This window comes from Ahaetulla prasina, chromosome 1 (assembly GCF_028640845.1).
Source record: "Ahaetulla prasina isolate Xishuangbanna chromosome 1, ASM2864084v1, whole genome shotgun sequence".
Classification (NCBI taxonomy): Eukaryota; Metazoa; Chordata; class Lepidosauria; order Squamata; family Colubridae; genus Ahaetulla; species Ahaetulla prasina.
The window spans coordinates 78838902-78854498 of record NC_080539.1 but is presented as its reverse complement, the minus strand read 5'-3'; the positions used below and the strand labels follow the sequence as shown (position 1 = coordinate 78854498).

The 15597-nt window shown below is 38.6% G+C and overlaps 1 protein-coding gene across 1 annotated transcript in view; it reads left to right on the top strand.

Moving 5' to 3' along the window:
- Positions 1 to 14840, top strand: part of CATSPERE (catsper channel auxiliary subunit epsilon) — a 72082-nt gene extending 57242 nt beyond the window's left edge. The window contains exons 9-12 of the mRNA XM_058170968.1: positions 7005 to 7046; positions 14049 to 14085; positions 14182 to 14261; positions 14701 to 14840. Coding sequence (XP_058026951.1) covers positions 7005 to 7046; positions 14049 to 14085; positions 14182 to 14261; positions 14701 to 14803 — 262 coding nt within the window. The 3' untranslated portion in view covers positions 14804 to 14840. The remainder of the gene's footprint in view (positions 1 to 7004; positions 7047 to 14048; positions 14086 to 14181; positions 14262 to 14700) is intronic.
- Positions 14841 to 15597: the final 757 nt, after the last annotated feature.

Sequence of the window (15597 nt, the reverse complement as noted above, 5' to 3'; positions counted from 1 at the left end):
CCCTTATGGTCCTCTTAGGAATGGGGTGAGGTCAATATTAGAAAGTTTTTGGTTAAAGCTTTTGGGATTATGGGAAGAGACCACAGAGTCAGGTAAAGTGTTCCAAACACTGAAGATTCTGTTACAGAAGTCATATTTTCTGCAATCTAGATTAAAGCTGTTAACATTAAGTTTAAATCTATTGGTTGCTCTTGTATTATTGCAATTAAAGCTGAAGTAGTCTTTAACAGGAAGGACATTACAATATATGATTCTCACCAATCCCCTTCCTGAAAGAGCCAAGGGCTCTGCCATCCTCCACCAGTCACTCACAGTCATACTTCCAAGCATTTGGACTGGAATGTCCTTGCAATAGTGATCCCATCACCCTATGGCTAAACTATTACAATATATTTTATTTGATGTGCCCTTAAAAGTAGGGATGTGGTGGCTCAGGGACTAAGATGCTGAGCTTGTCGGTCGAAAGGTCGGCAGTTCAGCGGTTCGAATCCCTAGTGCTGCCATGTAACAGGGTGAGCTCCCATTACTTGTCCCAGCTTCTGCCAACCTAGCAATTCGAAAGCGCATAAAAAATGCAAGTAGAAAAATAGGGACCATCTTTGGTGGGAAGGTAACAGCGTTCTGTGTGCCTTTGGAATTTAGTCATGCCGGCCACATGACTATGGAGACATCTTCAGACAATGGCTCTTCGGCTTTGAAACGAAGATGAGCACTGCCCCTAGAGTCGGGAATGACTAGCACATATGTGTGAGGAGAATCTTTACTTTTACCTTTTACCTTAAAAGAAGACTCTGAAACCTCAACTGATTGCTGACAGGAGGTGCTTGAAGCATTGTGACGTCTATGCTTAGATTGCTACATTGATTACCAATAGGTCTCGGGGCCCATTTCAAGATCTTGTTTTTTAACTTTTAAATACCTACATTCCTTAGTGCCAGGTACTAGTAGGATCATTTCCTTTGACCAGAATTACACTGTCTCAATGTTCATATATTCATCCTAAAGGAAGGAGGTCTAAATGAAGAGGCAAGAAGCCTGGAGTTTTATTTATTTATTTATTTGTCGAGTATGTATTAGATCATATATGTGTGTGTGTGTGTGTGTGTGTGTGTGTGTAAAATGAATACAATTAAAGGGAACATTAGGACAGGGAAGGTAGGCACGCTGGTGCTTTTACGGCCCCTTACGGACCTCTTAGGAATGGGGTGAGGTCAACAGTAGCCAGTCTAAGGTTAAAATTTGGGGGATTTTGGGATGAAACCACAGAGTCAGGTAGTGCATTCCAGGCATTGACCACTCTGTTGCTGGAGTCATATTTTCTGCAATTGAGTTTGGTGTGGGTTACCTTAAATTTGTATCTATTGTGTGTTCGTGTATTGTTGCAGCTGAAGCTGAAGTAGTCATTGACTGGTAGGACATTGTAGCAGATGATTTTATGAGCTATTCTTAGGTCATACCGAAGGTGGCGTAGTTCTAAATTTTCTAAACCCAAAATTTCAAGTCTGGTGGCATAAGGTATTTTTTTGTGAGCCGAGGAGTGGAGGACTGTTCTTGTGAAATATTTCTGGATACGTTCAATTGTATTAATGTCTGATATGCAGTGTAGGTTCCAGACAGACAAGCTGTATTCAAGAATTGGTCTAGCAAATGTTTTATATGCTTTGTTTAGTAGTGTAATATTACCGGAGAAGAAGCTATGCAAGATTAAGTTTACAACCCTTAATGCCTTTTTGGCGATGTTGTTACAGTGGGCTTTGGCACTTAGATCATTTGATATGAGTACTCCAAAGTCCTTAACAGAGTGAGGGTCATCTACAAGATCATGTCCACTCAGTTTGTATTTTGTGTTCTGATTCCTTTTGCCAGAGCATTTGTTGGTTGAGATTTGGAGTTGCCAATTTTTTGACCATTCCTACACAAAGTCAAGGTCTTTTTGAAGGGTAGCAGCATTGTTGGTGGTATTAAATAGTTTTACATCATTGGTGAAGAGAACACTGTTACTTATAATATGATCACAAAGATCATTTATGTATAGTATGAAGAGTGTTGGTCCTAGAACGCTTCCTTGGGGGACATTGCTATTAACAGATGCAGGATTAGATAGGATGCTTCCTATTTTGACCACTTGTTGTCTGTTTGACAGGAACATAGTTATCCAATTATGGAGGGGTCCAGAGTTGCCATAGGATTTTAGTTTTAGAAGTAGTTTGTCCTGTACCACTGAATTAAAGGCTTTACAGAAGTCTATGTAAATTGCATCTATTGCTTTGCCCTGATCAAGATTTGTAGTCCATACGTTTTTGCAGTAGATTACAGGATTTTTTTTTCCTGAAATCAAATTGTTTTTTAGAGAATAGATTGTTTGTTTCTAGGTGGAGGGTAATGGATTGGTTGATGATTGATTCCATGACTTTGCAGGTGACACAGCATAAAGAGATTGGTCTGTAATTTTTGAGTAGGCTGGGGTCTCCCTTTTTTGAAGATAGGGATGGCAGTGGCTAGTGACCATAGGGTAGGGAGCTGGTCCTGAAAGATTTTTCAAAGAGTATGCTTAGGGGTTCTGCTAAAAGTGGAAAGCTTTTTTAAGAAGTATGCAAATAGTCCATCAGGTCCAGTAGATAGAGATGGTTTTAGTCTACAAAGAGCCTTTTCAATGTTATCTTCTGGGAAATCTATTAGTGTTAGATCGTTGTAGTTATTAGTTGTATGATCAGGGAATGTTGGACATGAGCCGTTGCTGTTTGCAAAGACTGAGCTAAAGAATGTGTTAAAGAGGTTTGCTTTAACTGCTTTATCATTGCATTCATTAGTGTTAGGTCCTTTTAGGGGTGGGATGGATCTCAAGTCTTTGTTTGTTGTTTACAAAATTATAGAAGGCGCGGTTGGATTTCATGAGCAAAAGGTTTTCTTCTTGTTTGATGTGGTAAAAGGTGCATTCAGTCTTTATTTGCTGGCACATATTTTTGTATTGGCTTTTAAAGTTAGCTACATAGCCAGTTTTGTTTTTTTGCCAGAGGGATTTTTTTTTTTGATTGGAACTTTCTTATTGATATGGATAATTTGTTTTTCTTGGTTTTGGTGGTGATTAGTGGTACATATAGTTTAATAACTCTATTGACTTCGACCAAGAAAATGTTATAATAGTCTTCAGCAGTGTTACAGTCAGAGAATAGAATTTGCCAATCAAGAGATGAGAGGTTGGTGTCTATGAGATCATAGTTGGCTTTTTTGAAGTTGTAGTTGGGTATCCCATTATTATGGTGATTTTTGTAAGGGCGTATATTGAGACAAAAGTCAATCGTGCTGTGGTCAGTGTTGGAAAAGAGTTCTTTTATTTGTAATCCATAAATTGAGTTTAAGCTGTTGCAGAAGATGAGGTCGAGGCACTTGTTGTGTCTAGTGTTGCTAGTTACTAGTTGATCTAGACCTAGATTAGTAACAGCATTATATAGGGTTGTATGGATGGGTTCAGTTGTACATTTGTTTATTGTCCAATTAATAAGAGGTAGGTTGAGGTCACCCAGAAAGATAAGAGGGTATGGGCAAGAGGCTACCCATGTTAGTAGTGTGGTTCGCATGTGCGATGTCATAGTTGGGGGTTCTGTAACATAGTAAAAAGCAAAGTATGGTGTTTAAGAAAAGTTCGCAGATGATCGTTTCTGGAAGAGCAAGTTCATGTGCAACTTGAATATTTTTTAGGTTTAGTGACTTTTTGTAGAAGATAGCTACTCCACCACCTCTGTGGGTTTCGTGATCAGACCGGTAAACGTGATATTCTCCTACTGTGATAATGGAGTCAGGAAGGGATGAGTTTAGCCATGTTTCACAGAAAAATATAATGTAGCAGTATTTAATAAGAAGAGGAGTTCGGGCATTTTGTTTACGATGCTTCTTGCTTTTATTAGTTTGCATTTAAGGTCAGTAGTGGTTGGTATTGAGGAAGTAAGGGGTGTGCGTACCTAGTTTTGGATGAAGGATGGTTGGATGTTCTGGATGATGGATAGTTGGGTGTTTTGGGTGATGGAGGGTTGAAAGTTGGGTGATTGATTGTAGGTTTTACTTTTTATGCAGTCAGCACAGTAGTTGATGTATAGGTTAGATTCGCCGTAATCTTGAAGTCTTTTGAATTCTGTATGGAGTTCATGGGAGCGGATCCATTGTAGTAAGGATAGGTCTGGCCATGATCAAAGTTTGCTGTAGTTAGAGTTGGATCTGGCAATTGAATTTATAGTATAAATGAACTTTTGTTTGCTGGACTCCTTTTTGTAAATGACTCTACAGAATTGTGGGGCCACTGAGCGTCTCTGTTTTTGTATTCAGGTCCATCTCTGGAGACTTCAATGATTTCATCAGGGGAGATGGTTTGTGTATTATGGCTGCTAATGATGTTACAAACCTTTGTGATTTCTTTTCTTTTTTTGGTGACTTCTCTCACACTGTGGAAAGTTTTGTTTATTATTATTTTTATTGATTAAATTTCTATATTATCCATCTCACCTAAGCGACTATTTACAACAACATAATAAAACAATATAAACACTTGATTAAAGCCACAGTTAAAAAACAGAATTAAGAACAAAGTTATTGTAAAAGTTACAAGTTAAAAGTGAAAATCAGAGTTAAAAAATTTAGAATTCTTTCATCAGTAAGGGGAGCTCCTACTTGCTTGCCCTCTGTAAGTGTAAAACATCTTATTCTTACATGCTTTTAAAGTAAACAGTGTACCTAGGTTACCTGTGTAATTTATATTGTATTTTATTTCATTTCTGCATATAAAATGCCTTCCATTTATTAGAAGTTGGGGTGTATTGTATTCTTTGTTCCTTCTTTTCTATTAATTTCTTGTTCACTTTTTATTACTCTTCTATATTCTTCTTACCTTCAATTTAAAATTTGTATTACCTTTATTCTGTTGAAAACTAGCATAATAAAAATTATATAGAAAAAGTGAGAATGTTTTCAAGGAAAATCTACCCAGTTATCCTTCTCATAGCCTTTTAAAATATTGTAAACACTTAGAGTTTTAGCAGAGTTTACATTTGTAGGGAAGTGTGTAAAATGTTTTGTTAGGTACTTTAATTCTCTATCTGTTTGTCTGTCTGTCTGTCTATCTATCATCTATCTATCTATCTATCTATCTATCTATCTATCTATCTATCTATCTATCTATCTATCTATCTATCTATCCATCCATCCATCCATCCATCCATCTATCTATCCAGGGGTGAAATCCAGCAGGTTCTGACAGGTTCTGGACCATGGTATCTTGCTGCGCCGGTTGGGGGGATTGGGAGTGGGAGGCACCGTGTATCGGTGGTTCTCCTCCTATCTCTCCGACCGGTCGCAGACGGTGTTGACAGGGGGGCAGAGGTCGGCCGCGAGGTGCCTCACTTGTGGGGTCCCGCAGGGGTCGATTCTCTCGACCCTGCTGTTCAACATCTACATGAAGCCGTTGGGTGAGATCATCAGTGGCTTCGGGGTGAGATACCAACAGTACGCTGATGACACCCAGCTGTACTTTTCCACCCCGGGCCACCCCAATGAAGTTGTTGAAGTGCTGTCCCGGTGTTTGGAAGCCGTACGGGTCTGGATGGGGAGAAACAGGCTCAAGCTTAATCCCTCCAAGACGGAGTGGCTGTGGATGCCGGCATCCCGATTCAGTCAGCTGCAGCCGCAGTTGACTGTTGGAGGCGAGTTACTGGCCCCAAAGGACAGGGTGTGCAACTTAGGTGTCCTCCTGGATGATTGGCTGTCGTTTGAAGATCATTTGACGGCCGTCTCCAGGAGGGCCTTCCACCAGGTCTGCCTGGTTCGGCAGTTGCGCCCCTTCCTTGATCGGGATGCCTTGTGCACAGTCACTCATGTGCTCGTTACCTCTCACTTGGATTATTGTAATGCTCTCTACATGGGGCTTCCCTTGAAGTGCACTCGGAGGCTTCAGTTAGTCCAGAATGCAGCTGCGCGGGTGATAGAGGGAGCTACGCGTAGCTCCCACGTAACACCACTCCTGTGCAGACTGCAATGGCTACCTGTGGCCTTTCGAGTGCACTTTAAGGTGTTGGTTACGACCTTTAAAGCGCTCCATGGCTTAGGGCCTGGGTACCTACGGGACCGCCTGCTGTTACCACATGCCTCCCACTGACCCGTACGCTCTCACAGAGAGGGACTTCTCAGGGTGCCGTCCGCCAAACAATGTCGGCTGGCGGCCCCCAGGGGAAGGGGCTTCTCTGTGGGGGCTCCCACACTCTGGAATGAGCTTCCCCCAGGTTTACGCCAAATACCTGACCTTCGGACTTTCCGCCGCGAACTGAAGACACACCTTTTTATCCGCGCGGGGCTGGCTTGAATTGAATTTTAAATGTCAAATTTTTATTAATTTTAAATGGGGTTTTTTAGTGTATGGTAAATTTTTAAATTTTCAGGCTAATTTAAATAAGTTTTTTAAATTGCATTTTAAATTGTACTTTGTATTGTTTGTTTTATTTTGCCTGTACACCGCCCTGAGTCCTTCGGGAGAAGGGCGGTATAAAAATCAAATAAATAAATAAATAAATAAATAAAATAAAACTGGTAGCAGAAATTTTGAGCAGTTCGGAGAACTGGCAAATACCACCTCTGGCTCGCCCCAGAGTGGGGTTGGAACGGAGATTTTGTAGTATTCTTCCCCTGTAGTGGGGTGGGAATGGAGATTTTGCAATATCCTTTCCCTGCCACGGCCACCAAGCCACACCATGCCCACCAAGCCACGCCCATAGAACCGGTAGTAAAAGGATTTCACTACTGTATCAATCAGTCTGTCTGTCTGTCTGTCTGTCTGTCTGTCTAGCTAGCTATCTAGCTATCTCATTAAAAAGAATTTGATCTATAATATACTTTTACAGTTTTAACCAACTAGCCTCAAGATGTGATTTGGGGATACTGAAACAGAAGGTTAAAAGTCATATTCAGGCAATATTATTTTTTGTTTTTAAGTTATATAAGCACCTTTTTCTATTTTGTCATAGGAAACCTTTACAATGTGAGAATTTTGCCTTCACTATACCTTGGTAAGAAGTGTCTAAGAATTACATATATGCTAAACATTTTAAATCGTTAAAACTGCATCTAATCCTGAGTATTAACTATAGAAATGGACCATAAAGGCTTCTTTACTTATTATACTCTTCCTGCAAACGAAGTAACAGCAATTTATTAAAAAAAAAAAAAGACAAACAGTGCATCACCAAAATGGAAACTCAGACTGGAAAATAAGATCAGCAAGTTGAGATCAGATGCAAGCAATCTAGAGCAGATGAAAAAAAAAAGAAGCTGAAGAACAAGATCAAAGAATGCCTGATCAAAAAATATCATTTAGAAACAAGAAAAATTAAGGAAGTCATAGAAATAATAAAGCAACAGCTTTTTAGCAACTATAAGCATGAAAATCAGCAGATATGAAGCTCAAAATGCACACTATAGGCAGAATCAGCTATTTCATTTGAATAAGAGATGTTTCTACAAATCCACCACAGGAGAGGCTGCAGTGAACAAGTCGACACCTAACAAAGAAGAAACAGCACAGTTCTGGTGGCATACAAGAATGCAACGAATAAAAGAGATGGATAAGAATGAAAAACCATCTGAAGAAACTTGTAATAGCAACAAAAATGGTGGATAAAAGTTTAAGGATTGATCAGCACTGGATAAAGATGAATTGCATGGTTTTTGGTTGAAACATCTCACTAGTCTATACCACTCATTGCCGAGCAGGAGAGAAAATTTTCAAGAAGACTCAATATCACCACTAGTGTTCGTTTGTTGTTTCACAGATTCCCCTATTAAGTCAAACCACGGCTATCATACAACAAAAACACCTGCCAGACTACCCCACATCTGTTGTGTCTTGCCCGCTCTCACCGCAGCCGGGGTCTGCTTATCTGCTTCCGAACACGGAGGAATGTATGCCTCCCGGCCCCAGTCCTGGCTCCATGCCCAAGCAGGCTGCAGAGGAGGGAGCACCCCCCGGCCCCAGCCCTGTCTCCATGCCCAGGCAAACGGAGCAGCTAGACCCCTCCCCCTCCTCCACAGCATGTGAGCCTGAGGAAAGTTTATTTCCAACAGCTGCTGATTGGAGTGACCCTCGCATCAGAAGACTGGATAGGCGGAGGCAACAGAAGGAAGGGAGGGGCAGGCCTTAATGAGTGCTGAGTCATGGAGCCACACCCCATGGCCTATATAAAGGATCTGCTTTCTGGCAGTCTCTGAGTCAGGCAAAGTCAAACCTATCTTGCTGAAGTCACTTACTGGTCTCCTGCCTGCTCTGAGGACTTTGCTAGGACTTTGGGCAGAGCTGCAGAGGCAAGCCTGATTCGGATTTCCCTGACCCGGCCGTCAGCGGAGGAGTGGGACACGACAACATCATTTACATGAGCATGCATTTAAAACATGGAAAAACATTATTTAAAATTGCTGCTCAGCACCACCTGTACATACAGCCAAAACATTGCAATGGAATGTGGACTGTAGAAATGTGCCACCCTCACCATCAACAGGAAAAAATAGTAAAAACTAAAGAATCCAGATGTCCTATGGAGAGAAGATAAAGACTCTGGATGAAAACAATTACTACAAATAGCTGAGCATCCTTCAAACTGACAACATCAAATACACTGAAATCAAGAAGATTAGAAGCGAACACATAAATAAGAGGAAGATCTTTTTTTAAATACAAGTTTTTATTGGTTTTTAAATTTCCCGCCTTCCACACAAACACAATTCATGAACAGAGTATTGACATTTTCTTATCTTATACAATTCAAAATATTCAGGTACATTTTTCTTAGTTACAATTTTAGCCAAGATGTTCTCTTTTTTTCATAGTTTTTTATTCCTTTCCTAATATTTCTTTGCTCATTTTATATAATCACATCTATTTTTGCCCTTCGTTTTCTAATTTCTCTATTTTTGTTCATATTCATTCCCTTTCATCCCTTTTTTTGTTTAACTATTTCAATTTTTATTCTTCGAATATTTTCGGGGTTGTCTTTCCTCCATTTTCTTTTCACAGCAATCTTTTATTCTCCTTATACTCCTCTCCCTCCCTCATTTCTTCATATCTACTTTTTTCCTCTCCTCTCCTCCTCATTCTCTACTTCCCTTTCCATTCTCCTCCTCCACCCTACTTCCTCCCTATCTAACCTTCTCTCCTACACTTGCTTCCCTTCCCTTCCCTCCTCTCCTTTTCCCTTTCTTCTTTCTCTCTCCCTTCCATCTCTCTCCTTCCTCTTATCTCTCTCCATTGCTGTATTTATTTTCAATATCTCTAATGCAGTGGTGGGATTCAAATAATTTAACAACCGGTTCTCTGCCCTAATGATTTCCTCCAACAACCAGTTCAGCAAACTGCTCAGAAAGTTAACAACCGGTTCTCCCGAAGTGGTGTGAACTGGCTGAATCCCATCGCTGCTCTAATGTCCAGACATCCCCAATTCTCTCATTTATTACACATATTTTTCAAACCTCCTCTCCTATATTTTAAACCTTAACATTGTCTTCATCTTATTCCATTTATATCATTCAATCAGTTAGTACAACTTTCCACCTCTTATTTTCTTAACATTTCTATTCAAAATTCAATACTTATTATTTTCTTCCAACAATACACATCATTTATTACGCCAAGTGCCTGATCTTCGGACCTTTCGCCGTGAGCTGAAAACACACTTATTTATTCAAGCGGGACTGGCTTAATAGTTTTATTAAATTTTAATTGGGGTTTTATTATTTTAGGGTTTTGAATTTTAAATTTTAAATTTTTTAATGTTGGCCATTTTTCTAATATGCTCTGTTTTTAGTTTGGTGTTTTAATTGTATATTTATCGTGTTTTTTATCTTCTGGCTGTACACCGCCCTGAGTCCTTCGGGAGAAGGGCGGTATAAAAATTTAATAAAATAAATAAAATAAATACTAACATTTCAATTTTATTCCCTTTTACATCTTAAATTCCAATCATCTCCATTTATAAACCATGCCATTCCAGATTTCCTCTGCTGGATTTTCCATTCTTTTTTAAATTTAAAATTTGTATCTTAATCATCAACTTTAATTTTTTCTCATTCCATGCATTGTCCAATACAAAAAAAGAAAAAAAAGGAAGCAAATCTATCACTACTTTAATTTCTTTTCTTTTATTTATTTTTCTCCTACTTCTAACCATTTTCTTTCAGTCTCTCCCAGATCCCATCTCTTAATATTTTTCTTCCTTCCTTCCCTTCTTTCATTTTCTTTTTTCTCCCTTTCTTATTTCCTCTTTTCCATTTTCCTCTGACTTTTACTCTTTTGATGTTCCCCCTCAATTTTTCTCTTTTTCCTCCTCCTCTCCTTACTATTTCACTGCTAATCCCAGTGTAATCATCTGTTTTTTCACTTTTTTCTTTTTTAATTTTCCTTCTCAGTCTTTTCTTTTTCACTTTCCCCCCCTCTTTTTTAAGATTTCTCCATGTCTCTCCATTTTCATTTTTTCACAATCAGTCCCAATATGATCATCTGTATTATCCTCACTGATTTCTTTTCCAGCATTATATCTCATAATTTCCTCATCTTCTCTTTTTTTATTTTTAAGCCACAATCCTGCTTGTTTGTTTCCATTAATAGACTCTCAGACCATCAAAACCATCGCCCATAATTCCTCCCAATTCTCCATATTTTCAATACAAGGAGAAAGACTTTTTAAATTTATTTATCGTAATTTGTATATAGTCTAAATTCCAATTTATTACTTTAACTTAACCCAAAAGTAAAAAATAACAAAAAAAGCTTCTTCCAACATGTTAAAAACAAGAAAAAAGTCAAGGAAACAATTGGCCCATTGCTGGGAGAAAGTGGCAAGAAGATGACAAACAACAGGGAGAAAGCAGATCTACTTAACTCATATTTTGCATCTGTCTTTACACAAAAGGAAAAAACAATCCAACCTATCAAAAACAGCACTACAAAAAACAGATTAGAAACACAAGTTAAAATAGGGAAGAAAATGGTAAGTGAACACCTGTATACCCTAGACGAGTTCAAATCACCAGGACCGGATGGATTACACCCCAAGGTTCTGAAGGAACTGGCAGACGTGATCTCAGAACCACTGAACTATATCTTTCAAAGATCCTGGAGCACAGGGGAGCTGCCAGAGGACTGGAAAAGAGCTGATGTAGTTCCCATCTTCAAAAAGGAAAAAACAGATCCAGGAAACTACAGACCTATCAGTCTGACCTCAATACCGGGAAGATTCTGGAAAAGATAATCAAGCAACGAATCACCGAACACCTAGAAGCAAACAAAGTAATAACCAAAAGCCAACATGGGTTTGTCAAAACAGATCATGCCAGACTAATCTTATCGCATTCTTTGACAAAATGACAAAATTAGTAGACCAGAGGAATGCTGTTGATATAATTTACTTGGACTTCAGTAAAGCATTTGATAAAGTAGACCATAACCTACTACTAGATAAAGTAGAAAAATGTGGGTTAGACAGCACCACCACCAGATGGATTCGTAACTGGCTGACCAACCGCACTCAACGTGTAGTCCTCAACGGAACTACATCCACATGGAGGAAGTATGCAGTGGAGTACCCCAAGGCTCTGTTTTAGGCCCAGTACTCATCAACATTTTCAACAATGACTTGGATGAGGGGAACTCATCAAATTTGCAGATGACACCAAGCTGGCAGGAATAGCCAACACTCCAGAAGATAGGCTCAAGTTACAGAAAGATCTTGACAGACTTGAACATTGAGCGCTATCTAACAAAATGAAATTCAACAGTGAAAAAGTAAGGTTCTACATTTAGGCCAAAAACAAAATGCACCAGTACCGTATATGTGGTACCTTGCTCAATAGTAGTACCTGTGAGAGGGATCTTGGAGTCCTAGTGGATAACCATCTAGATATGAGCCAGCAGTGTGCAGCAGCTGTTAAAAAGCCAACACAGTTCTGGGCTGCATAAACAGAGGATAGAATCAAGATCACGTGAAGTGTTAGTACCACTTTATAATGCCTTGGTAAGGCCACACTTGGAATATTGCATCCAGTTTTGGTCGCCACGATGTAAAAAAGATGTTGTGACTCTAGAAAGAGTGCAGAGAAGAGCAACAAAGATGATTAGGGGACTGGAGGATAAAACATATGAAGAACGGTTGCAGGAACTGGGTATGTCTAGTTTAACAAAAAGAAGGACTAGGGGAGACATGATAGCTGTGTTCCAATATCTCAGGGGCTGCCACAAAGAAGAGGGAGTCGGGCTGTTCTCCAAAGCACCTGAGGGTAGAACAAGAAGCAATGGGTGGAAACTGATCAAAGAAAGAAGCAACTTAGAACTAAGGAGAAATTTCCTGACAGTTAGAACAATTAATAAGTGGAACGACTTGCCTTCAGAAGTTGTGAATGCTCCAACACTGGAAATTTTTAAGAAAATGTTGGATAACCATCTGACTGAGATGGTGTAGGGTTTCCTGCCTGGGCAGGGGGTTGGACTAGAAGGTCTCCAAGGTCCCTTCCAACTCTGATGTTATGTTATGTTAAATTCAAGTCCATATATCTTTTCTTCTTTATTTCTGAAAGAGTCCAATTCAAATATATTTTAAAACTGTTTCAATTTAAGTCCTTATCGGTTCCACTCCCCCTTTTTCTTTTAGAATCTCATGACAGCTGTTAAAACAATGCTTCTTTTCCCATGTTGATCTCAATGATGTGATACTTTCTTTCCTCCACCAGATGTCTCTTTCCAATTCACAAATACTTCCGCAACAAAATGTCCCTTGTTAATCCACAAAGTTTATTATTTCCTGTCTTAGTTCTTTTGTTAGTTAACAATGTTTCCTTCAATTTTCTGTCTCTTTTAGTATTTGGTCTCTTCCAACACCAAATTAAAATTCAGATGGAAAGTCCTTTTTAGGGCTTTAATTGCAAAGTTCCGTTTTACTTTTACTTTTCTTCTATTTATACTTCCACATCCCAATTTAGCTGCTGATTTCAAATTGAAGGCTTCTTTTAGAATTTAATAAGTTTTCTTCTTACCTATGCGTTGGCAAATCCCTTTTCCAGTAGGAATACTCTGTTCAATTGCCTCTCCTGCTCTAATCTTTTTGTGTGGCCGCCCCAGTTTGTGACAGCTCTAATGGCTGACTTCCCATGCCGCAGAGTCGGAGGCTAATATTGGGCTCTAGGGAATTTGCCGCTTCCCTGTTTGCACCGATCCGTGCCTCCCTTCTTCACTGTCTCTCCAAGACAGTTATGGTCCATGAAGGACCCCCAAAATGGTTGGGATATCAGCGTTCCTCCGGAGCCCCAGGGAATCGCCGTCCCGCAGCAACATTGGCCACGCTGACGTAAGAGGAAGATCTTAAAGTCCAAAACTCAGTGGATAATATACTATCAAGACAATTAATTCCTGGGCAAATCTAGTCATTAGAAACACAGTTGGAATAGTGAACTGGACTCAAATAGAACTAAAAGCTCTAGATAGAATAACTGTTGCAAAAGAAAATAAAGATAGTAATAGGACAGTGAAATGGCAAACTAACTGGAATACCATCAGCATTGACAAAAATCACAGTCAGTCCATTGCAAAAGAAAGCTTTATTAGGAACAATTTGCAATCTGTGACAATATCTTAAACACCATCAAACATCTGTCTATACCAGGTCTTTTGGAAAGACTCAATAGGTGGATAAAAATTCTAAATCCAGTCTAAACATGACTGTGCATGTAACTGACTACAATAATAATAGGCATTTCATTGGCACATAGCCTGGAAATATCTTTAATTATTGGTAATAGTAATTAAGATTGGTTGTTTCATAACCATCCTCTATATTAATTCTCATATGTATCAGAAATATATTGTGTTATGACTGGCCAACCCATAAAAAACTTAGGGACCCTATAGTCCTTATGAAGTGGTAAAGAGACTGAATCATTTATCTAATGCAGATGGCATAGATAATATTGAATGTGATGTTTAATACTGGAATATTACAATTACAGTTCAGAACCTCTTTCTCTCACATTAGGAAGTATCTCAGAGACAAAAGCCATAAAAGAAACAAGGTAAGAATTACTATTTTATTTTAGTGAACTAACTGATGCAATTTGTTTTGTTTTTTGTTTTGGTTTTTTAACTGTACTAAACTGTCTTTTCCATAGGTAGTAATATATGATATAAAGAAATATGGATGCCCATTACAGAGCCATTATATTCAGGACTTTCTTCCTCATGTTAAGATGTAAGTAAAACCAAAACAGTGTGAAGAATGAGAAAAAGATGCATTAGGAAGTATGTATTATAGACACTTTCCCCAACTCTTCATGACAAGAATTGAAGGTGTCAAAAGAAATCAAGATGGTGGCCACAACTGTGCTATTGTTGACCTACACCTTTTTATATGTGCACAAAGGAACAGCATTCCAATCACAAAATCACAACTGTTATCTTGACTTTTTTGACCCTCGTCCTGCAAATGTCCCTGAAAAGAGTGGAGGGCTCTCTTTTGGTCTGTGCAAAACTCTTCCAGTTTTATTTGACAAAGGACAAATGCTAGCAAAATTGGAAGATTTATTGGAAAAGAGATAGAAAGAAGTTAGCAAATGGTAAATACACTTGAATCCTTACTATGGCTTTACAATCTTAGAAAAGATACTGTACTGTGCTTCTGTTGTATATAGATATGACAAAAACCCCATACCAGTTGAGGTAAACTATATATTGTGGGAGATGAATGGGAGGATTGACTTTGCCTACAAGTCAACTATGGAAAAGGTAAATTGATTTATGATTTTTGTACTTTATGTATTATTATTTTGAATCTGTTTATATAATAGAGTTTGATGAATTAAAATAAGGTATTTGGATCAGGTTTCATTCTTAGAAAGAAAGGCAGAGAAAATACTAACACTTGTTCCATATCTAAAGCTCCAGTCACCTGGCTGGCTTAGAAAACAATGAATGGAAACGTAGAGACTGGGACTGGCTTTTGCCTTTTTCTGTGATATGCAAAGGAATTTAGGGAAGATGAGAAAGAACAGTCAGGGAGGGTCTTGCAAAAAACATTACTCAGTCCAGTATTGAAGCAAGTGTAAATCTGTTATTCTTTAGTGTCTGTTTCTTACTCTGGCCTCCTTGTAGAACTGACAGTTATCTTCCTTAGGACTGAGAAGATGCTGAGGAAAGAAAGTTGAGCAGAGCTGTTTCTTCTACATATTGAAACCATTCATTTCTTAATTAACAATCATTTTTAGAGATAGAAACATAAACCAGTGGTTTTAGATTCTTTTGAGTTATTTAAATTTTTCAGAATCAATTTTCCCAACTATTATTCTTTCTCAATTGTATGTTTATCATTAAGAGTTGATTGTTTTCTGATTAATTTTGTGTATTTTGATATGTAATCAATTTTTACATTGAAGTCTTCTGCCAGAATTAAAATATGGATATTATAGGAGGTTTTCTTGTTGTGGTGGACTTGATCTAAGTCACAATGCAGGCCATTGAGATTCAGCTTCAAGACCAGTCTCTCTCCTTCCTAGACAGATGAAACATTTCCAATTTAAGGGAAAGCTTGA